Here is a 25,429-nt window from a genome sequence, read left to right as displayed (position 1 = left end):
GAGAAGGAATTAGTGACGCTTTGCGTCTCGATCCGAAACGTCACCCATTCTTTCTCTCCAGAGATGCTGTCTAACCCCTGCTTTAATGTGGGGGCGTGGGTTGCAGTCCTAGAAAACCGATCCGATCATGATTTTTTATAACATGAAGCCGTGCCATCAGCTTTTTTTTTACCAGCTGTGCCACTGTGTTGCCCTTTTTGATTTCGGTTTTATTTACTGAATAGATAGCCCAAGATTAAATATCATGAGGTTAATACAAGAGACAAGTAACTTTAGTTAAGTGGAGACATTTGAGATCCAGATTTTACAGGGAAATCTGAAAATTTAGGTTTAAAAAAATAATATGTTTGAATTAGGAAGGACCATTTCTGCTTATTAAGTTACTCATCTATTATGCCTTAGGAATATGGAAAGTGATTTGGAGAAATGGGATTGCAGAGAAGATACTTGCACAAGAGATTATTGTGGCATAGACTGTTTAAAAAAATTGAGAAGAGAACAAGGTTGTACACTCCTATAGCTTAAGCAAATATAAGTGGGATGACAATATTTTGTATTGCAATATCTATGGTTCTATGTCCTATCGACCCTTATTATGCAATTATTTTAACAGACCTCTGTTGTCCTAGAACCTCTGCATTATCTGCAGTGCCACAGCAAGGATAACAACCCTGAAGATTTCAACACTCAGCTTTGGGCCTGTGCTTTTGAACCAGAACTTGAAAGCTCCCAGATTCCAGGTGAAATAATATGTGAAAAAGTAAATAATGCATGAATGGAGCAAGCATAACAGCAGACATTTTCAAAGTTAATTGTCTGAAGAGCATATAAAGATGAATTGCTTCCATACAAGTAAAGCAGTGCGGAGTGCCTGCAGACATGGCCATATTTATTTGGTTCCATCATATTGTTGATGGAAATTCTGCTGTGACTGATTTACTTACATTTTGCAAGACCTTTCCTAAAATGGCATAATGATAATTTGTTCCAAAGTCAAAAAACAATGACAGAAAAATAAAGGTTTAAGATGCTTCTGAGATTTAAGAATTAACTAACAAAAACTGCCCAAGATCACAAAACAATTAGCAACAACTAGACAAGCTTGCAATAACATCAGTGTAGCAATTGATATTTGTGGTATCCGTGCAAATAATTAAAACAATGGATATATAAACAAAACAAACAAAACTAAGTTTGCCAATCACAGGAGATTGGTGCATTTATCAATGAGGAAAGAGTTAAACTGAAAATAGACATAAAAAGATGGAGTAACTCAGCTGGTCAGGCAGCATCTCTGGAGCGAAGGAATGTGTGACGTTTTGGGTCTAGACCCTTCTCCAGAATAGTCAGGGGAAAGGGAAATGAGAGATATAGACGATGATTGTAGACTTGTGGAAGAGGAATGTTTGAGGACCCACAAGCCTGTTTACAGCAATGGGATGATGGTGGTGAGAGTCAAAAACCTCAAATTCCTGGGCGTGCATATTTCCGACGATCTTTCCTGGACCCAGCACACTGATGCAATCATAAAGAAAGCACATTAGCGTCTCTACTTCCTGACTGGTTGCATCATGGCCTAGTTCGGCAACTTGAACGTCCAGGAGCGGAAAAGACTGGAAAAAAGTTGTAAACACTGCCCAGTCCATCACCGGCTCTGACCTCCCCACCATCGAAGGGATCTATCGTAGTCACTGCCTCAAAAAGGCAGCCAACAACATCATAGATCCACACCATCCTGGCCACACACTCATCTCGCCTCCGCCATCAGGAAGAAGGTACAGGAGCCTGAGAACTGTAACGTCCAGGTTTAGGAACAGCTTCTTCCCTACAGCCATCAGGCTATTAAACACTACAACCTCATAACCTATGAACTACATTAGACTATTATTATTATTATTGCACTGTTATTGTTTGTTTTTTCCCCCCCTGAGATTTTGTTATTATCTATTATGATTACATATTTGTTTGTGCTACAGCAAGTAAGAATTTCATTGTTCTATTTGGGACATATGACAATAAAACAATCTTGACTCTTAATGTGGTGTGATATAGAACAATGAATGAAAGATATGCAAAAAAGTAACGATGATAAAGGAAACAGGCCCTTGTTAACTGTTTGTTGGGTGAAAACAAGAAGCTGGTGAGACTTGGGTGGAGATGGGAAGATGTGGCTTCCCAAGTCACCCTGCTATGAGAATGCAGGGTGACTTGGACAGGTTGGGGGAGTGGGCAGATGCATGACGGATGAAGTTTAATGCGGATAAATGTGAGGTTATCCACTTTGGTAGCAAAAACAGGAAGGCAGATTACTATCTAAATGGCGTCAAGTTGGGAAAAGGGGAAGTACAACGGGATCTGGGGTCCTTGTACATCAATCTATGAAAGTAAGCATGCAGGTACAGCAGGCAGTGAAGAAAGCAAATGGCATGTTGGCTTTTATAACAAGAGGAATCGAATATAGGAGCAAAGATGTCCTTCTGCAATTGTACAGAGTCCTAGTGAGACCACACCTGGAGTATTGTGTGCAGTTTTGGTCCCCTAATTTGAGGAAGGACATTCTTGCTATTGAGGGAGTGCAGCATAGGTTTACAAGGTTAATTCCCGGGATGGTGGGACTGTCGTATGCTGAGAGAATGGAGCAGCTGGGCTTGTACACTCTGGAGTTTAGAAGGATGAGAAGGGATCTCATTGAAACATATAAGATTGTTAAGGGCTTGGACACACTAGAGCCAGGAAACATGTTCCCGATGTTGGGGGAGTCCAAAACCAGGGGCCACAGTTTAAGAATAAGGAGTAAGCCATTTAGAACAAAGATGAGGAAACACTTTTTCTCACAGAGAGTGGTGAGTCTGTGGAATTATCTGCCTCCGAGGGCAGTGGAGGCAGGTTCTCTAGATGCTTTCAAGAGAGAGCAAGATAGGGCTCTTAAAAATTGCAGAGTCAGGGGATATGTGGAGAAGGTAGGAACTGGGTACTGATTGGGGATCAGCCATGATCACATTGAATGGCGGTGCTGGCTCGAAGAGCCAAATGGCCTGCTCCTGCACCTATTGTCTATTGTGGCTAGCCCATTTTTGAATGTTTTTTTCAAAGAGGCAGAGGCATATTGTACATTTCTTATGCACCAAAGTTACTCTTTTTAAAAAATTATCTAAAAGCATAAAATTGCACAAATGAAATTAAAGCAAAATAAATTGCTGGAAGTACTCAACATATCTTTGGCGGGAAACAGTTAGTGTTCCAAGTTGTTGACCTTTCATCAAAAAACTAAACATTTACTGCCACGTTGTAGAATACTTTAACACTCTTGGAGCAGGGGAAATTATTTTTACTGAAAGAAAATTAGAAAACAATAACAATTCCTCAAAACTTGCCAGTATATCAGTTTGCTGAATATATTGGTTACATTCATGCAAAAGGGAGCACTTCATGTCATTGACGCTCACTATGTAATTCCCCTTTTAGAGTTCATTCTATTGCCATTCTTTTTTTCTGAAAATACATTCCGAGTGGAAAGTGAGATACCAGTGCGTTGAGACGAGTTAAATATCCAAATGAGGCATATTCCTATATTCCTAATACCCTACGACATTTATGTCACCAACATTTGGGTTGTAAAGAGAAGCAGTCCCGAAGAACTTAGTGAGATCCTACTGAATAAAAGCATAGATACACTTTGAAGTGTCACAAAAAAAAAAATCTAATTTATTATTTCCGTCCGTTCAGATAGCACTCGGGGTCCTGTAACAGTTGCCCTTTTGTCGATTTTGTATTGAGAATACTTGATGACTACAATTTGAGTTATATTTTAAGCAGATTTCTTCTCAGATATAAGCATCTGATACTAATCAATTTGAAACAACACATATAATGTGCTGTGTTACATTTCCGTGAGGAAAGTAGTTCATTTTCCTATAAAAGAAAATGAGTGCAATCAGCATTCTATTCTCACGCAGCTCCTAATGACTGATGTAGTGAAACAGTGGTTTAGATGCTCTGTGCATGAAAAATAAAAATCAATTTTCTAACCTGATCCCCACAAAACATTATTGCGACTTTTGTAGTTCCAGTTTTATTTTTAAAGGATTGAAAAACATTTTTCTCTATTTGGTGGGAAACTGATAGAAACATAGAAATTAGGTGCAGGAGTAGGCCATTCGGCCCTTCGAGCCTGCACCGCAATTCAATATGATCATGGCTGATCATCCAACTCAGTATCCCGTACCTGCCTTCTCTCCATACCCCCTGATCCCCTTAGCCACAAGGGCCACATCTAACTCCCTCTTAAATATAGCCAATGAACTGGCCTCAACTACCCTCTGTGGCAGAGAGTTCCAGAGATTCACCACTCTCTGCGTGAAAAAAGTTCTTCTCATCTCGGTTTTAAAGGATTTCCCCTTTATCCTTAAGCTGTGACCCCTTGTCCTGGACTTCCCTAACATCGGGAACAATCTTCCTGCATCTAGCCTGTCCAACCCCTTAAGAATTTTGTAAGTTTCTATAAGATCCCCTCTCAATCTTCTAAATTCTAGAGAGTATAAACCAAGTCTATCCAGTCTTTCTTCATAAGACAGTCCTGACATCCCAGGAATCAGTCTGGTGTTCTAATCATCAGAATGAAACGTTTTGTAATTCTTCATATTTAAAAATACAATACTATGCAACAAAACAAATTACAATTGCTACAGATGTCTTAGGCAGAGACATGGCATTAAAAGCTAAATTGGTTAGCAATGAGTTCACCAGAGTATTTAGATGAGAATCTGTTCGTGGGTGATGCCGTGATAGCATAAAAATTAACCTTATTATCCAGTTAATGATCTCATTTTACCTGGTCTTTGAGATGCTTAATAAAGGGACTGCAGGATTAGACATTCTTAGAGGTATCTTTTAACCTTTGAAATGACAGTTCTTGGAGAATGTTTATTTGGTGGGCTTTCTGTTTTCCTGTGATTTCTCTGTTTTCATTTTTTTAAATAAAAAGTTAGTCAGAAATACTTGGGGAAAAATAACTTGCTCTGCATAAATTATTTAATTAATGTTTGATTTAGATGTTTGGATGCAATCGTCTCGCAATGTGGCTATATGTGGAGGAGATTCCGTTTGTATCATTGACTGTGAAACTGGGATTGTTCATCACAAGTACAAATCAATTGGAGATGTAAGTAGAATTATGCAAAACATTACATTTAATTTGGATAAACCTATAGCTTCTCACCCCCATCTTGGAAAACGTGGCAATATTGCTGCATGATTAAGCTACGTTGCTGATGTAATGCAGGCAACATGCCCACTTCATACTACCTGAATATTCTGATGAACCTTTCATGCTAACCATACCGTTGAATGGCTTCCAATGAACCTCCTGACATGTGGTGACAATCCAGTGGGATGGATACCTCTGGTGGGCATTACCAGTTCACTAAAACTGAATGATGACATCAAAGTAAATGCATCTTCTAATGGCCCACTTGTATTAGTACTTCTTAACCTACCAACCAGCTCTCAATCAGTGAGCTGCTGGAGGAACTCAGCGGGTTAGGCAATATCAATGCAGGCAAAGAGTTGCTTGACATTTAGGATGCTTATATGTTAATCGTCCCTGTGAATTGAGCATATTTGCCTTCAAATAATGGCAGGGTTAAGCTACAATTTTATAAAACATTGATTTAGCCAGAACTGGAATATGATGTACAGCTGTGGTTGTCGCATTGTGAAATTGAAAAGGCTGGGTTTATTTTTATTGGAGCAGAGGAGGTTGAGGGGGTATCTGAACGAGGCATTCCAAAATTATGAAGTGTATTGATAGTAGGAAATTTTACACTCTAGCAGAGGTATCGTAAACTAAAGGCTATAAGTTTTGGTTAAGAGGCAGCAGTTCGAGGGGAACTAATGGTCCTGTCCCACGGTACAAGTTCATTCCAAGATGAACCCGAATTTAAAAAAAATTAAACTCGTTGTCAGCTCGGAGAAAGAACGTAGCGGGTACATCGGAGCTCAGGGACGTCTCTTAGCGGCTTGTAAGGTTTACGGCAGGCATTCGGGAAGACTCGCTAATGGCAGGTAAGCTTGGGAAGACTCGCTAATGGCAGGTAAGCTCGGGAAGACTCGTGAAGATTTTTCAACATGTTTAGCGTATCATCTATTATTTTTACAAGCTTCTCAGATTCTCTTTTCCCTCTTAATATTTAGAATAAATATTTTGGAAAAATTGGTTCATCCTAAATTTCTGACTGAGATCAGTGCTTTAAGTATGTTTGATATCAGTTTTTTCATGATACCAGCAATATTGTGATTTTAACATGATGTAGAAAGATTAACATGTAACTGTTATAGATTAGTTGTTACGATAAATGAGATTTAAATGTCCTGATCATTAGTGAGTAAGCCAATTTCAGTGCCACAATGCTTTCTTATTTGATTTATCATCAGAACCAATTGATAAAGCATAATAATATATTCTTCAGGAATTATTTTCTCTGGCCTGGACCACCCTTACAATGATTGACGCGAATCAGAAAAGGAAACTCAATGTATTAGCCGTGGCTGGCCAGTTGGGTGTAGTAAAGCTGATTCACACAAAAGTAAACTACTGCTATGGAAGCATAAAGGCTCACAGGAAATCAATCTCGACGCTCTGCTTTTCTCCTAAAAGGGAAACATTTCTCTTCAGTAAGTATTAAACTTGATATGGTCAGATATTTTACAATGATTTTGTTTAAGTGAGGGAAGAAGAATAGGTTTAATGCTTAATATTGATGGAGAGCATGGAAAGCACATTAACAGGTATTACATACAGTAAAATAATGGTAAAAGATCTGCTAAAATAAACCAATTCTAAATTGTACCTGATCTTCAGTACAGAAGAGAGACATTAAGTTGGCATTTCTGAGTGAGTTTAAGAAATTAGTTCTAAATAGTTTATTTAATTGAATGGTAATAGTTCTGAACCAGTGCACTTGGTATTGATGCTCATCATAAGAAATAATATTTTCTAAATCAAATTATCAGTCATTTTAAATCATCCCATTGCTTCTATGTTCTGTGGGAAATGTACCCAATGTAACTACTAGTAATTACGTTTTCATGACAGGCTGTATATGAATCTTAATTTTGCTCTATTTCATAGATGAGAATTTTATTTTTGATGAGGGGTATCCTCATCCATATAATACTCTAAAATATAAAAACAAACCTATCATTACTTATTTTTAAGCTCTTGCATGTTAAATGGAAATTTTTCATTAAAAAAAAAAAATATTTACTCACACTATGGTTTTCAGGAATTGTACATTTGAATCCCCAGATATCTGTTCAGTCATATCTTGAAGCATCTTCCCTCTTTTATCATGTTTCTTGATTTCACTTCTTGACCACATCACATTGAATGTCATTCTGAGGACTGTTACCATTCTCCTTGGCATTTGTCAAAGCCCTCTTCATCACATTAATTACAATCTGGGCTCTAAACATTTCAAATGACCAAAGTGTTAACCTCTTTACTACCTCCTTGAATTTTTGTCAAATTCCTGCAAAGGAATTTGAACTGTGTTTTTTCCAGTCCAACATTCTTGAACTTGTCTCTTCACCATTCTTTTTATTGTTACTTCAAATCTCGTATAATAATATATGGGGATGCTAATCCCTAAACCTCCTTCTAACACTGTTGTCCTACTTCATTTCACACTAATTCAAAGTTATGCTGATCCCCTTATTAGCAACCTTCTCATTGCTTCACTTAAACCTTGTAATTTCACTCTAACAACTTTACTCATTCTCACATGGAAGATTTACTGCTATAAAACCTGACGACTAAAATGTAAAACAAATCCTGGTTCTGACTTGACATTGCATGCACTGGCCCATAGGTTCTTTGTCTCTTGGTAAGCCTGTTAAATCAGATGTAGGAGGTATGCCTATGAATGTTTTTACATGTGTCTGTCACTTTGGAGAGGGTGGGACTGAGGCCAAGGGTTGGGGTGTGTGTTGAGTTGGACGATAGGGTCAAGATCTTGAGTGATGGTTTGGGCATGTATATAAGAGGAGGGTCACAATTTAATGCTGGGTGTGAAATCTGGATCTTGATCAAATTTTATCCCCACCGAATCCTAATCTATATCTCCTTGCATGAAGCAAATCAGTTTTCCTTGGAAAGTAATTTTTTTATGTGCACTCTGCTGAAAATATTACCTATCCCTAACAGACTTTAAGGAAAGTGCTGCGTAAAACTGAATGGATTTATATACTTTTATCTTCCAAAAAATAAGGCCATTGAAGTGTTTGAAAAGAACAATATGAACTTTGCTTTATTTTGAAATTGGACCTGACACCAAAAAATATTCACAAATCATCATGAAGCAATTCTTCAATTTCATAGGATTTACATAGATTTACAACATCACTGATCTATGAAAGAGAAATCATCTGTTCTCCCCATCCTGCCTCATTGCTGTACCTGTTCAGTAGATTTCATTATACACACTTTGACAGTGCTGTGCTGCACACAGGGGAATCTCAAAGCTGTTTTGTTTTTGTCTAGCCTAAAACATTTGATGTGGTCAATAGGATTTTTGTAAACTTCCTTCATGGCAGACACAGAAAAATAAAAGCCTATGCAATTAAAGGGGAAGCAGGCATGTGGTTCCAAAATTTGATTAGTGAGAGAAAGCAATGGACAATGCTTCATAACATTTTATCAATGTTATCAATGATTTGGGCTTCAGTTGAGAACCCATAATTATCAATTTGAGTGGTAATTTTGTGTAAGACATTACTTCTGAGAGATTCCTCTATTCAATTATGACATTATTATTTGAGTTTGTAAATATTATAAATATGTGACCAAAATGTTTTAATGATAAGTAATATTATGATCATAATCAGTCAGTTCACAAAATAACAAAAACAGTAGATCCATAAGTCTTAATATTCCCTCAGTTTCACAGCACTTCCGATTATAATGTTAATTCACTTTCTTTCAACAGCTGCTTCCTATGATCATACAATCATCTTATGGGATATTGGTGTTCCAGATCTAGATTACAGGTTTCAAGCAAGGTATGTATTGTGCAGACTTGAACAGAAACAATTTCTCCATCTAACATATCTCCATCTAATCATCATTGCAATTTCAGGGAATATAATTTATTATTTCGGGGAATATGTAAGTCATTTCCACGTTATGGGCATGCAGGTTATGGAAGTTAGTCCTTACAGAATTCACAATTCATTGCCCAAAATTGTGAGTATATGGAATAAAAACACTCACAGAATCAATAAATCACAATTCTTTTTTCAACTAGGGTTTCTTAACATATGCACAGATGATGCAGCATCGCATTATGGAAAATTGTGGTACGGACATTTTCTAGGAATGTAACCACCCTCCCTCAACCCCTCACAATGCGGAGGGTCTTGTATCTTCAAATGTGGTTATGATTGGAATTATGTTATTTACTGAACCAGTTACAATCTTGGCTTAGATGCTTTAATTACCAACAGTAAAATCTAAGTTTAGGTAACTTGTCAGTGGTTTGTTTTCAATATTCTAAAGATTATATTTACTAAATAAGCTTGTGTCTTTGTGCTGATGGAGTGTAGGGAAGATCTCAGGCTGCAACCAGCATAAACTACAGGCAGGAAAAAGCCTGTTGAGTGCTCACCATCTGCCACATGAAGTGGTGATTGCTCACTGAGAAACAAGAATAAAACTGTTAGAGACATCAGCCGAACCTTAGGCTTACCAAAGTAAACTGTTTGGAACATAATTCAGAAGAAAGAGAGCACTGGTGAGCTTACTAATCGCAAAACTTCATGAACTGAAATACAGAGGCTACATTGTAAGATGCAAACCACTGGTTAGCCACAAATATAGGATGGCCAGATAGTTTGCCAAGAAACACTTAAAAGAGCAACCACAGTTCTGGAAAAAGATCTTGTTGGACAGATGAGACGAAGATTAATTTATATCAGAGTGATGGCAAGAGCAAAGTATGGAGAAGAGAAGGAACTGCCCAAGATCCAAACCATACCGCCTCACCTATGAAACATGGTGGTAGGGGCGTTACGGCCTGGCATGTATGGCGGCTGAAGGTACTGGCTCACAAGCCATGCCTGTGGACATCGGGAGCCGCGGTCTCCGGGGAGGGAGCGGCCGTTCCAGACACGCCAAGCCGCTGAGGAGTGTTTCTCCCGACGCCGGAGCTCCATCATCCGGCAAGAAGGCCTGAAAACATCGGACTGGCTGCGGAGGCCACAAATAGGCCCCGACATCGGGTGATCACAGAGGAACAGGACTGAACTTTCTAGTGCCTTTTCCCACAGAGGAAAATTTTGATTCTGCTGTGGAGGGACGTTCATGTTAAATTCTATAATGTGTTGTGTCATTTTTCTTTTTTTTTCTTTTTCTATGGATGTACGGAAACCTAATTATTTCTTCTATGTAAAGCACTTTGGTTTCAACGCAAGTTGATTTAAACATGCTATATAAATAAAATGTACTTACTTGTATTCATTGATGATACAACTGCTGATGTAGTAGCATAATGAATTCTGAAGTGTATAGACACATCTAATCTGCTCAAGTTCAAACAAATGCCTCAAAACTCATTGGCCGGTGATTCATTCTACAGCATGACAATGATCCCAATGAAGGAGTTTTTCACAGCTAAAAAACGCTCAATATTTGAGTGGCCAAGTCAATCACCCGATCTAAACAAAATTGAGCATGTCTTTTATATGCTGAAGAGAAAACTAAAGGGGACTAGCCCCCAAAACAAGCATAAGCTAAAGATGGCTGCAATACAGGCCTGGCAGAGCATCACCAGAAAAGTCACCCAGCAACTGGTGATGTCCATGAATTGCAGACCTCAAGCAGCCATTGCATGCAAGGGTATACAACAAAATACTAAACAAGACTACTTTCATTTATATGACATTGCTGTGTCCCTAACATTATGGTGCCCTGAAATGGGGGGACTATGTATAAACATTGCTGTAATTTCTATATGGAGAAACCAAAATGTATAAAAATGGCCATTATTAAAATCTGACAATGTGCACTTAACCACATGTGATTTTTTTCTATTACAAATCTCAAATTGTGGAGTACAGAGGCAAATAAATAAATTATGGGTCTTTGTCCCAAACATTATGGAGGGCACTGTAAGTAAATATTTATTGGATATAAAACACTTTGATGTAGACTCGAGTAATCTTTGACATGATTGTATCTTTTCATTAAGAGCACATTTAGATTTAATAAACACATTTTTGCAAAATGTTTAGTATATGGGGTACATCTTTAAATAAACTATACATTATGTGATATTTGCAAGGAGTAGAGAAGCAAAATTACCATGTAAAGTACTAAGCCAAGTATAGGAAGTGATTATTTTGTATGATTTTTGTTTCCCTGCTAGAGAAAGGGATTTGTAATTAGAATTACAAGATTAAACATGTTGTTTTCTTTTGCAACAGTCGTTTGCTGGTTTTGAAGAGTGGTTCAACTCCTTTCAAGATGAGCCTTGTTCCAACTTGCCCTGATCATTATCTTGTGGCTGCCTGTGAAAACGGTTGCTTTGCCTGGGACATCACGCAAACTAAACCTGAAGGAAAAAGGCAAGTAATTTATTCCGTATGTCACATTTAATTGTGTTGTTTTGTTAAGATATTTTTCCACAATTGTCCCCTCCCTTGTGAAAGGTTTCAATCTTGTTGAGATCCACACTTATTGTATCTTGTTCAAATACCATTATTTTTGTGCCAACATTCTTGCATTTCATAGGCAATCAACTGAATCTGGTTTATCACATCAGGGGCGGCACAGTGGTGCCTCACAGTACCAGAAACTCTGACTCAATCTATGTGGAGTTTACATGTTCTCCCTGTGACTATGAGGGTTTCCTCCAGGAGCTACAGTTTCCTTCCTCATCCCAAAGACGTGTGGATTTGTAGAATAATTGACTTTTATAAAATTATAACATTGCCCCTAATGTTTGTAGGGAGTAGGTGTGAAAGTGAGATTACATAGAACAAGTGTCAACGGAGATCGATGGTTAGCATGGACACAGTGGGCCGAAGGGCCAGTTTCTATATTGTATCTTTCAATCAATTCAATTGATTTGCTGCGCAATTTCATGATCCCATTCACTCTCAAGATTTCTTCAGAAATCCCCTTGTATTTTCACTTGTCTTTTACTATGTAGAAACTTTTACTATTATTGTAGATCCTTGATTTTTCATAGACTGTGCATTCCCATTAATAAAGTCATAATATTGATTTTCTCATAGAATTATCAGAAAATAATGGCACAAAAGGAGGCTTTTATATCAGTGCCAGTTAAGAGAGAGCTGTCCAGCTGAAACGCATCTTTTGGCACAAGGTCCATAGCCCTGCAGGTCACCATTTATAAATGAGAAGAACATTTCTGCTTCCACTACCCTTCCAGACTTATCTCTTGCAGGGTGCAAAGATATCTTCTCATATCTTTTCTAATCGTTCTTTCAAACAGGTTAAATTTTCCTCCTAATTTTTTTAACTCCTGTACATTAGCCCCTCTTTTTCTGTTTTTTGTTTCATTTCACCGTCCCCAATGCCATTCCTGTCCTACGTATAACATTTTGTAAAAAATCTCCTTTAAACTAATTTTCTCCTCCCGTCATTGATGGGAACCCATGGACCACCAAAATTTAAATTGAAAGTGTGAATAATCATGCAAAAATAAAAAAAAATTGGGAACACAGTAGTACTAATATTACTGATGCATGAAGGACAAATATCTATAGGGATTTGTTAGTCCCAAATATCATAGGGATTCAGCAACAGTTGTAACATCTGTATGCATGTACTCATAAATCACCAAGATTATTTAGCACTCCATCACTTAGTTTTTTTAAGTTTTGAATTCATATTGATATTAATGAATAATCAACTTGGGAAAGAAGCTCATCATTTGTGTGCTGCTGAGTACAATTCTTTATAGTTAATGTAGGATTTTATTTTTGACTTCCAGAAACTTTGAGATGGAATTTCTTTTCCCAATTTACAATAAAGAGGATGAAAATAATTACCATGTGATTGATACGTTGGTTTTCTGCAGTGATGATCTTATAGGTAAGTACATTAAAATGTTATGAAAATGATAGCAGTTTGATCACCAAGATCAGAGTATATAGACTTGGAATAATGTAATCTGCATTGACAATTAGTTATTAAATAGAAAACAAAAGATTTAGAGTAAAGATTTTGTTCTCTCAGATGGACAGGCTGTGACTAGTGGGATACCTCAGAGATCAGTGCTTGAGTTCCATTTATTCACAAATTCAATCAACAATTTGGGCCAGAATGACATTTCCAAGTTTCCTGATAACGTGAAAGTAGATTTGACTTTGAGCATGGATAAGAATGTGAAAGAGCTTCTCAGCTTAAAAAAAAAAGCTGGGTAAAGAGTGAAGACGTGGCAGATGGAATATAATGTTGAAAAACACGTGCAAAACACGTCCACTTTGATGCTTGTACCAGAAAAGTGGAAAATTTATTAAATTGTGCGAGATTAAGTGGTGTTGACGTTCAAAGGGACCACTGCCGTGCTGGTACACAAATCATTGAAGCCCAACATGCAGGCAATTAAAAGCAAAAGTGATATGTTCATCTATTATATAAGGATTGCGTACAGGAGAAAAAAATTGTTAATGCGATTGTATAAGGCCTTTGAGCCTTGTTATACACACAAAGATCCGCTATACTGATTCCACAATTGGCAGGTTGGCTCTGTGAGGACAGATTAACTAGACTGGGACCTCATTTTCTAGTTTTGAAGAATGAGATGAGATCCTACATTATGTACAATATTCGTAATGGGATTGACAAATGCAAGGAGAATGTTTTACTGGCTAAGGAGTAGATATGAGGCAAGTTTCAGAGTAAGGGTTTCAGGCTCATGACTGAGATGAAAAATTGCGAAACTTTGGAATTCCCTTCCCTGAAGTGTTCAGGACATTTAGTTGTTGTGTTGTATAACAACAGATTGATTGATTGATTGATTGAATGATTTCTAGCCCTTATCACAGAATCCTTTGATTATACGTTAGTGCGGTAAAATGGTGTTTAGGAAGAAGTTCAGCCATGATGTTAATTATTATTATTATTATTATTATTATACATTATGGGCGCCTTTCAAGGACTCTCAAGGACTCCTTACAAAATTTAGTAAGCAGATTACAAAACATATAAGCGGAATGAAACGAAACAACAAAAAAATTGTGAGGACATCAACCATACACAATTCAAAGAGAGAGCAGCGGCGGCTAATCTAATTTAATGTAGAATGAAGGAGGTTCAAAGGGCCAGAGTGCTCACTGCCCCATCAAAATTCGTGTCTGGCTTTTCAAATTGGACTGGATATCGGAATTCTATTGTACCTAAAACCAACAATTATAACCAATTGTTTCTTCAAATAAAATCTTGTTTCCTAAATAAATAGAATATGGGTAATGCAAGTTTACTGTCTTATTGTATAGATTTATGGGCCACAAAACTGGGGCTTGGTACCATTCAGTTTAATGGTTCTATGGCTACCATCTTGCTTCCAATTTATTGTATAATAAATTGTATGATATGACTTCGGAGGCTCTGCCGCGGGCCCAGTGGATGACAAGTCGGGAGCTCGCAGGTCCCAGGTTGGTGGCTGGTTCTCTGGAGCTCCCGCAACAACAGCTTCGTCCGCTGGACTGGAGGGTGGCAGCTTTGTCCACCCCGGGCCGAGCAGTTTGAACCGGCCCGTTCGCGGAGCTCGGATTCGGCCGCGGGACTTACCATCACCCGGCAGGGTCACAACATCGGAAGCCTGGATCGCCTCAACGCAGAGGGAGAACAAGGAGGGAGGAGACAAGGACTCTTCCCTCGCAGTGAGGAGGTGCCTGGTGGACTCACTGTGGTGGATGTTAAATCTGTGTTTATTGTGTGTTTTGTTATTTTATTCTGTGTTATGGCTGTTAGGGTTCGTAATTTTGTTCAGACTGAAGGGTCTGAATGACAATAAAGGATACTTTGACTTTTGATGGAGGAAAATTAAAGAAGGCTCCTGCATGGAGAAAGTTGAAACTACTGACTCTCCAGGAGTGTTCTAAGTAAGGTCCAGTCCTTATAGCGCTTTCTCACGGGGCGACTTGACGCAAGAGGTAACCAGAGTTGAACATCGTGGGAACCTCGTACGATAACCGTACGGCATTCGTGGACCACCGTGGCGCTAACGGCAGGTACTCGTATAATTTGTTGACTCGGGAGAAAATTCAAGCAAGCTTGAATTTCTCCAAGAGTGCCTTGTACACTTGTGGTTGAACATTGAAACATTATATGGACGTAGTGGCCAGTGCGATATCCGTAATAACTCTTGCGTTTACCATGGGAACTCCTGCGAACGGTGAACCTGGAAGCTGGACAGAGGGGACAGAAGGTGAGTAAAAAAGGTGGTCCAGTTATCCCTCGGACGTTGAGAATTATTTATGTAGTCTTTAACCGTTTGAGTTTTAGTTTATTTTAGTTGTTGGCCACTCACCATTTGGTGTGACATCTAGAGTCCTTTATAAATGTCTGTATGTTAATGTGTGTTTTTTCCTCTTGGGCATTACTTTGTTTCTGTTGGAGGCTCCACATTTTATTATAGCCTGAAGTGTGATAAAGCTTTTAACTCAGCAGTTTGATTGTCAGTGCTTGTTTACCTCATTGTTAAATAAATATATTTTTTACTATCAGATTGATGTCTGCAATTCTTCATTAACACATCACTACAAGATGAATGTCTCTAATGTTATAATCCCTCTCATGCTGAAACACAAAATAGTTGAAGGGAGGTGATATAATCACATTTTCATTCTTTTTCATTTTTGAGTGTTCAGGTCCCTCAATTGCTGAGCTATTTAAACATTTGAAAGTTTCACCTCTCAGTAGATAATAAAATAAGACAATCATCACGGTCAATGTGAGACAAAGTCTTTATTCCTATTTGACAATATAAAAAGACGACTTCTTGCACATATTGAGAGAAGGTGCATCATACCAAACAACATTTGTCTAAAAAAGGGCTTCGCAAACATGAAAATCAACAAATGAGGCACGCTAGATTTTTTTAAACAGATTCTATTCATTAACCTCCGCAACAAGCCTAAACTCAGGCAATAAAAGGGACAATGCAATGTGCTAAATGGCAGGTTTTGCGGACAACCATCTTATAGGAAGCAATTTTCAGAGGACAACACTTTAAAGTGAAACAAAGAGAAGCAGGATTACAACGGGACATCAGCTTATTTTCTATGCATGTCTGCTAACATGCAGTAGTGTTCCTGTGGTCGGCTACCCATCAATAGAGCTGTCCTGCCACGGCACACTCCCCAATTGTGAATTGCAGTAAGCGCAGAGATGGCCTCTTTGCTCTTTCCCACTGTATGTGCCCGAGTTACCTTTGAAACGCTGCAGTGGGACCATTTCCGCCTCGGTTGCACCACTTCTCCATGTACCTAGTGTTATTCCCCCTGTGTCACTGTCCACTAGGTCACCGTCCTGGATGGCTGTTGCTGATCCTGCAGCTGCACCTCTCATTCGGATCAGGTTGTGCAGAACACATGCTGCATATACTATAGTCTCCACATTCTTGGGCTTCTGCTCCATTGTCTTGAGCAAGCATCTAAATCTGTTTTCCAAGATGCCAAAAGAATTTTAATCTCACCCTTCTGCCTTCACGCAAGCGTCCTCGATTCACATAGAGGGCTGCTGCATACAGCGCGTCAATGAAAAACACCACCATCCTGTACTCGAAACTACTTAGTACAGGCATGTCTCCAAATGAGCCAATTCAACCAAGGGAGGATATTTATAGTGTGTGAAAAAAAAGTTACATCATTTGTGCCACGTGATGATTTAACAACACTTCACAGTTCACAATGTTCATTCAAGATTTAACGGGAAAGCTCGGGAGACGGACAAGTCACTCGCACAAATAACAGAAATGCCGAGTACCCGTGGGAACTCTTTATCTACCCCCCGTTATATCGTGTGATATCGTGCTAGACCACGACCACTTCACTCTGGTTACATCTTGCGTCAAGTCGCCCCGTGAGAAAGCGCTATTAAACTGCCACGAAAGCAGACCTCATTCCCAAGCGAGACATGTTACAATGTTACATAATTGCTGCTTCTTTAATGATTATAGAATCCATTAGACTTAAACATATTTTACCGTATGATTGAACAGCTTCCAAAAGTTCCATGCAAGGCTCAATATACCTGTGGAGCTGGAATAAGACTTTACTAAAACGGAAGAAACAGAATACTAAGGTGCATGCAGAGATTCTGAGAGAGTTTGAGTGGTCCAACACAGAACAGCTTTACATAGCACTTGCTGCTTGTCCAGGTGAGTGCATAACAAGTCTTGAACAACAGAACGTTTTCATGATTTTTGCTATTTATATATCCCAATAATCATTTGCTCCTCTTCTGCCATTTTAGGGTAATATTGTACTCAGTAAACTTTTTTGATGAATCTTGAAGTTTATTTAAATGTGAAATTCCATTATGTTAAATTATTACCCCTCTCCAACTCTCTAAATAATGTTATTAAAAGTTGAGGGGAAATTTTTCTAATCTCTTACCTCAACAGAGATGCGATTTAAAATTTTTTTTTTTTCTGTATCGTATCTCCGTCTGCACTGCGGCCTAACACCGAGGAGTTGGCAGCCTTTGCTGGAGACCAACTTCGAGAGCTCCACTGCAGGAGCCTGCAGACATAACATCACAGAGCTCATGATCCTTGTCGACAATTGACTTTGGGGCTCCAACCGCAGGATCTTGCAGACTTTAACATCGCGGAGCTCGCAGTCTGGTTAGAGACCGACTTCGGGAACTCCAAGCCACAGGACCTTTGATCGCCCCGACACGGGGGCTTCGATCGCCCCGACACGGGAGCTTTGATCGCCCCGACACGGGGGCTTCGACCGCCAGCTGCGGGAGCTTTGATCACCCCGACACGGGGGCTTCGACCGCCAGCTGCGGGAGCTTTGATCGCCCCGACTGCAGATAGTTCGACTGCCCCAAGAGAATAAAAGAGGAAGATTGGACTTTATTGCCTTCAATCATAGTGAGGAACATGGGGAATCCACTGTGGTGGATGTTTATGTTAACGTTTATGTAGTTGTGTGTCTAGTTGCTTTATTTTGTATGGCTGTATGGTAATTTGAAATTCACTGTACCTTAATTGATACACGTGACAATAAACTGACCTTGAAACAACATTGTGGCTAGCTTTTGGGAAATACCATTCAGTCATTATAATCATTATTTTCATTGACGCTTTAGTGTCCTCTCAGTAGTTTCTTTATTTGATTCTTTAACTTAAAACAAAGTAGTCAAAGTAAAGGCACTAAAACTTTAAAAATGAAATGTTAAAGAGTTGTATTATATATCGGAACTTTTAGGGATCAAGGTTGATAATAATTAAATATCGCAAAAATTAAGCAGAATTATTTCTACAGCTGAAAACTATCTTCTATGTGGAGATGAGAAAGGAGACGTTTGGATGTATAGGTTCGATGAGAACAGCACTGAATATCTGACTTCTGACAAAAAGACTTCACCAACGCAGGTATCTTTTACTGACACAAAATTGAATTAAAATTAGTAACTAGATTTTAAACATTGTCGCCGAATGGTTTTTCCTGAGACATTGTACACGAGTGGAGTATAAAAATTGTAAAATTTCCTTCAACATTTTGAAGAAAATCCAATTTATCTGTTGCAGTTATTTTTAATGTTAGTGTTCAATGTTCAAATGAAATCATATCAGATGGAGTGCCGTTCAAATTTCCCCACTGTCTTTGATGTATGGTTGCACTCTCACTATTATTACTGATGTGGGGAAAAGTTTTTGAAATGCTGCATCAATCTTTGGCCTTTGAATATGACAATTGTCTCTTGGATTCTACTTATCTGCAGCAGGAGTATAACAATTGTGAATATGCCTGTGTTTTCCTGTGACAAGATTAGGTAAATGTAGAATTTTAGCTGTTTTACCACATGTTTTTCCGACAAACCTTATTTTTGTGCATTTTCTTAACAAGGTGGAGCTAATCTGGCTGTTAAACCAATAAAACAGTTTATGCCAGTGATGCATATCTTTTGTTTGGAGTGTAAATCCATGAACCATATTTACAAACCAAATCAATTTCCAAGGGCCATTCACACGAATCATACTTTTTATTGTGCCCGGAACAGATATTTTGAGTTTTTCTTCTACAAATGCCATAATTCTCACAGTTCCCTTACCTTCTCCCTGCCCTAATCACTGTCTGCCTGCTACCATTCATTGCCCCATTACTGTTGCACCAGCTGCCTCATTGATGCTCAAGCCATTTGCCAGTGCTGATGTTGGCCCAGGGAACTCAACACACAGCGGGACAGCACCTTTTATAGTACTGTTCCGGGTTCCAAGGTGCTTTCTGTTCAATGTCTTAGGCCGTTACTTTAATGAGGTTGAACTGGTAGGTAATTTCCAGGGACTGTATGCCTATAGATGAAGCCGCAACTGACCAAGTCAGTCAGAAGTAAGCGTGCAAAGATTCCAATTTATTTGCAATGGAGTTGCTTAAGACTGTTTTAGCACCTGCATAATATCCTCACTGAAAGTTTCTGTGTGAAATTATTTAGAATTTCTTTCCATTCTCAATGAAATCTGGACTGGCTTTAGCTTTAGCTGATTAGAAATTGGCTTCCTGTTTATTTAAAATGCTATAACATATATTTAGAACAATTTCACAGGAAAATATTGCATTCTTAATGGAATAGTCTTTGAAGATACAGTGCTTGATTTTTAATAGCAGTTCTAAAAGGATTATTGGACATTTTGTATACTTCCTTAACTGTTTGTTCTAATACTCCATTGATTGTCAAAGATAAAGGGAAAATTAACCAAAGCTATACTTCCAGATCATAAACTTTTGTGTTAAATATCTTAAGAGGAATGACATTAGGTGCTTGATTTTCTCATAACTTTCCAGTCAGCATTTTGCCAGTGTCCATACATACAGTAGATTCAATGGGAACGAATGGAAAGATCTGTGAGACACTAACTTCAGTGAATAGTATTGAATAATTATCTAGCTGCATCAAATAATTACATTGATGTACATAAAATACACTGTGAAGGATAGTTAATGCCTACATTTGCTCATCTAGCTAATGTTTTTTTTGCAGATTCTGAAGTGGCCAACTATAGAAGCAAAAGGTGAAATAGTTGAAGGAACTTTGATAAATGTTGCAATTACTGATACAGAATTTAAATATCTTGTGGCAGCAACAGATAAAAACATTGTTGTTATTTGGAAAAGAATATAATTGTCGGCAGAAGAACTGGAGATCCAGACCATTGCCACCTGGACTATTATTGCAACTGAACGATGCATTCTGGCATCCTAATGGGTCCTGCGATTTATCTCAGAAGTCAAAATGTTTGTATGAGAAATATGGACGTAGTATAAGAATCATTGAGTCACTGCGACAAATTCGAATAGTTCACCGATCACGCTGTTAATGAAAGGTGATTTGGAATAAGTACAGTTGATATATAATGTGCAAGACATTATTTTATTGCTGAACAGTAATGTGACTTTTAGTTCTTCTTTAGGCTGCAGGATGTAATTGCTGTTCCTTCATTGATTTATCCTCTAATGTTTTTAAGCAGATTAAAAATCTGACATACTTTTTTATATATTCTCCCTTATGACCTCATTACTCCATAAAATGTAAAATTAATTAAAAGCTATTAACTGTCGTTGGAAATATGCATCTGCATATTAGAAACGATTGCCCTTTGTTCCTTTGTGTGTACTTTTTAAGAATCCATCATAGTTTGAGTTTCATGTATAACACTATTATATTTTTTGTTTACACTTCAAAAATTATTAATCTGGCCAGGAAGTGAAATATTTTATTTTAATGATCTTGAAAAGCAAAGATAATGTTGCTAAAGAGTTGTCAAACTTTAGCTTCATCTAAACAGTAATCAAACCTTGTATTCTTAAAAAAGTATCTTAAAGTTAAAGAGGACTTGAAGAGCAAATTGTGTACTCATAATATAATATAATCATTGAACATTAAACATCTTGTATGTTATGTGGCTATAGGTTTATTCACCAGAATAAAATAGCCATGAATGGAATGATGAGCAAAAAAAATAAACAGCTGGGGGAACTCTGCAGGCCAGGCAGCATCTTTGGACATTTCCCTTCACTCCAAATATGTACAGGTTTGTAGGCTAATTAGCTTGGTATAATTGAAATTGTCCCTAGTGTGTATAGGATAGTGTTAATGTTCGGGGATCGCTGGTCAGAGAGGACTTGGTGGACCAAAAGGCCTGTTTCCGCATGCTGTATCTAAACCAAAAAGCTTCTGCCTGACTGGCTGAGTTCCTCCAGCAATTTTTTTTTGTTAACAATTCCAGCATCTGCAATCTCGTGAGTCTCCATTGATGAAAGTATCATGTATTATCATCTAACTTACAAATGTAAACACGTGTACTGTTGATATTTTCTTAATATTTCAGATACAAGAGTAAAATAATCCTTTGTTAAAAATTATGCTTTGTATAGTCTGGAATGATTGAAAGTGTGGTATAAAATTAAACACTTTTTGCTCTGTTTTATTATGTATCTCTTTTTTTTACTTTAATTTATTTGGGGTGTATTTACTTATATAAAACAGATTGCGGCCTGTCTTGCATATTAATTTATTAGACACCTAATTGATAGAAGCAATTCAATAACTGTCAAAAACAGAATTAAATAGTACCATCATGAGGCTTCATTGGCTTTTCTCGTAGTTATTTTGAAATGAATCCAGATTTATGGTTTTCAATGTCCCACCTAGCCATTGCCACTGAATTCTGATAAATTATTTTTTATGTTAAATAAATACATTTGTGCCCTAAAGAAAACTCCAAGTAGAAATCCAGAAAATTTCTCAGGACACTTAAATATCTTATCAAATAGTTAACTTTGTGACTGATGACATGTGTCCCTTCCTTTCCTCTGAGTCTGCAATCTGTTTCCCTCCACCCACCTTCTGTTATACTGGAAGCTGGTACAGGTACTGTATATTTAAACCATTATTGTAAGTGGGAAGCATTAGGTGGTCCTGCATAGTGTATCATAAATAGAGTGCAGCTTCAACAGGACATTAGTCATGAAGTTGGTGTGCATGGGTTTTTGTTAAGAAGTGATTTTGCTCCAAAGTTTGTCTTTAGATTTGCATTCAGATTTTACTATAACTTTACTGTTAGCCAATTGTAAACAGCTGTCTGTCAGTGGCAGTTAACAGGTAGTTACATAATAATAGATACTGCTAACCAAAGATATATTTGCTGCTAACAGAGGCCGAATCAGATTTGGGTATGGCTTAAAGGTAGCAAGAATTATTCTTAAAGGGATTGCAGTTTGAACAGGTGTGAAGATAAAGAATTTGGTAGTCCTTGAGAATTTGTTGAAAAGATGCAAGGGGTGTTGTTTGCTATTAAAAGTATAAATAGTTAAATTAAGAAAATGTTTATTTGATTAAATAAAACAAAAATATGTTAAGTGTTAACATATGGGAGTTGTTTGATTTAGCATTTTTGGTAAATAGAGACATTTTAGGGATCCTCAGTCCGAATGAATGTATATCTCACACCATGCGGAAAATCCTGGATACTCCTTGGCTTTTGGGCAACCACATAGAAGTGTCATCAATTGTTACGCTGGACATTCCACTAGGGGCTAATGACAGCATAGTGCATCTACACGTGTGAGTGCTATGTAGGCAACACTTTTCAGAGATGGTTATTCCGCAGTTTCGTCTGGTAGAAAAGAAATGGGTGACTGCTAGGCAGTGGCAGATGACACGGGAATCCACAGAGATTATCTTTGTCTTTAATAGGTGATTATTTCAAATGCTGGAGAAGGTGAGGATTCCTTAGTGGAATACAGTCAAAACCACTGGCTCAGTGAGTGACTCAATTGTGTAGGATGGAGGTAAAGGAGAGAAAAGCTGAACTGATAGGACATTCAATATTTTAAGGGATAAACAGATGTCACTGTGGCCACTGACATGATTCCAGGATACGATGTTGTCTCCCTGTTGCCAAGACCAAGGATGTAGAGAATTTTGAAGAAGGATGATTGCAACCAGAGATGATTATATTGGTACCAAAAATGTAGGTAGAAGGAAGGATTAGAGTCTGCAGGCAGGTTACAGTGACTTCGGAATAACATGAAATCTAGGACCTCAGAAATGATAACCAGTGATTTTGCCTTTGCAAACTACCTTTGTGTATAGAAAAGAGGAGTATAGTGTAAATAAATGTGTGGCTGAAAAGATGGTGGTGGAGGGAGAGTTTTATGTGTGCCACTTGTGGTCTTGCTTAGGGGGAGGTGCGGCCAGTATAAGGCATAAGCATTGCATCAGAACAAGCGTGGGACCATCTCATTACCCAGATGTTTGTTGGTACTTCAGGGATGGATTTAGAGTGATACAGCACAGATATAGGTCCTTTAGCTCAACCTGCCTAGACCCACCAAGATAACCAATCTACACTCGTCTCACCTGCCTGCTTTTGGACCATATCCCTCCAACCTTCGACTACCCAGGGGGTAAATTTGTTGATTTTGGGTTTGTACATATTTTTTCTCATTGACTGACTGTGTTTGGTTCTGGTATATCATTAGTTGTTCATAAATAAGTGAAATAACATTGTTATGTGCTATTAACGTTGCCAAGGTTGGGAACCTCTGCTCTAAACCTTTCCTATTCATATGCATGTCCAAATGCTTTTTAAAAGTAGTTATTGTACCTACCTCAAATACATCCTCTGGAAGCTTATATAATAAGCTGTCAGAGGAAGCTTCCATATAACCATCACCCACTGTGTGAACTAGTTGCCCTGAGGTGCCTATTAGATCTTTCCCCTCTCATCTAAAACCTATGTCCCCTGGTTCTTGATTCCCCTACTCTGGGTAAAAGACTCTGTGCATTTACCCTCTCTACTTCCCTCGTGATCTTATACACAAAAAATAGATTTCAAGGAGGAGGGAAACCAACTACAATTTCAAAAGGGAGATCAACGAAGTTGAATGCAGAAGGCAGGGGATTAGTAAACATGCCTGTGACAGTAAGTAATGGCAGAAAAAAAACTGAATTTTAACAATGCTTAATAGTGAATATGTTGACACAAGAAGTCCTGATGACATGTGAAAGGATGATACGTCTATTACTGAAAAATGGTTTTAAGTTTGGACTGGGATGCCAGTCCTGGTTGGAATAGAGAAGCGTCAATAGAAAGAGGTTGTTACATTGATGGTGAAGGAAACAATTACTGTGGGGAAGAATGGGAAGAATGCAGATCAACAAATGAGCCCAAAAACGGTTGAAATGAGATGAAAAGAGGCCAGTCATGGGAGTTGTATTTGAGATCTCATTGTGCAAGGGAGATGGAAGTACAAATATAGAAATACAAAACGAAGGGAAGATTTGTAGTGGATTTTACCTGTCTCAGCATTTACAAATTCAATACTAGAGTAGGAGGAAATGGAAGTTTAAAATTCAGAATTATTTCAAGGGGAGTTTTAAATCAAGCCAACCAAGTGGGCTGGAAAGATGACAATGGGAGAGCATTTGGGAGTAATCATAATTCAGTTAGATGAATCATAGAATGGAAAATAACAAAAACGTATAAGGAGTAAAAGTTGTAAATTGGGCTAAAGCCAGTTTTACAGGTTGAGATGTGATTTATCGATTGCATATGGCTGTTTGCAAACAGATCTGTATTAGGTTTCAAACACTTATTCCATGTATGGTTGTTGTTTATGAAGTGTTTATGTTCGCAAGTTACTTGTAAAGTATCTCACTTACTTGAAAAAAGGAAGCTGAGCATAATGTATCTTTAAGCAGGGAACATGCTGTTCTCTGTAATCATAGTATGATTCTGTTGGACGGGTGAGTCAATGAGGTATTCCTACTTTGCAACATTGGTTTTGATTTATTATTGGTTTATTATTATCACGTGTGCTGAGATACTGTAGAAAAAAATTGCGTGCTCTCCAGTCAAATCAAACCATACATGAATGCAATCAACTAATTATTTCATGTACAACAGATAATGTACAGGGAAGAATACCAGTGTGCAGAATGTAGTGTTACACCATTCCAGCTACAGAGAAAAGGAAGATAAAACAAAAATGCAAGGGCTGCAATGAGGTAGGTGGCAGATTGGAACTAAACCTCAGTTTATGAGAAGACTTCTCAGCAGTTTATTAACAGTGGGAAAGAAGCTGTTCCTGAATCCAGTGGTATGTGCTCTCAAGCTTTTATATCCTCTGCTGGACGGGAGAGGGGAGAAGAGGGAATGACTGT

The 25,429-nt window shown here is 38.1% G+C and overlaps 1 protein-coding gene across 2 annotated transcripts in view; it reads left to right on the top strand.

Annotated features, from left to right (window-relative positions):
- lrwd1 (leucine-rich repeats and WD repeat domain containing 1) overlaps positions 1 to 21,686 on the top strand; it is a 39,698-nt gene extending 18,012 nt beyond the window's left edge. For both annotated transcript variants that reach the window (XM_055657912.1, XM_055657913.1), the window contains exons 8-16: positions 614 to 740; positions 5,052 to 5,161; positions 6,468 to 6,672; positions 8,985 to 9,057; positions 11,479 to 11,619; positions 13,014 to 13,114; positions 17,250 to 17,408; positions 18,526 to 18,635; positions 20,243 to 21,686. In XM_055657912.1, the coding sequence (XP_055513887.1) occupies positions 614 to 740; positions 5,052 to 5,161; positions 6,468 to 6,672; positions 8,985 to 9,057; positions 11,479 to 11,619; positions 13,014 to 13,114; positions 17,250 to 17,408; positions 18,526 to 18,635; positions 20,243 to 20,383 (1,167 nt within the window). In that variant the 3' untranslated portion in view covers positions 20,384 to 21,686. The remainder of the gene's footprint in view (positions 1 to 613; positions 741 to 5,051; positions 5,162 to 6,467; positions 6,673 to 8,984; positions 9,058 to 11,478; positions 11,620 to 13,013; positions 13,115 to 17,249; positions 17,409 to 18,525; positions 18,636 to 20,242) is intronic.
- Positions 21,687 to 25,429: the final 3,743 nt, after the last annotated feature.

This window comes from Leucoraja erinacea, chromosome 28, assembly GCF_028641065.1.
Source record: "Leucoraja erinacea ecotype New England chromosome 28, Leri_hhj_1, whole genome shotgun sequence".
NCBI lineage: Eukaryota > Metazoa > Chordata > Chondrichthyes > Rajiformes > Rajidae > Leucoraja > Leucoraja erinaceus.
This window is presented reverse-complemented; position numbering and strand designations above follow the sequence as displayed.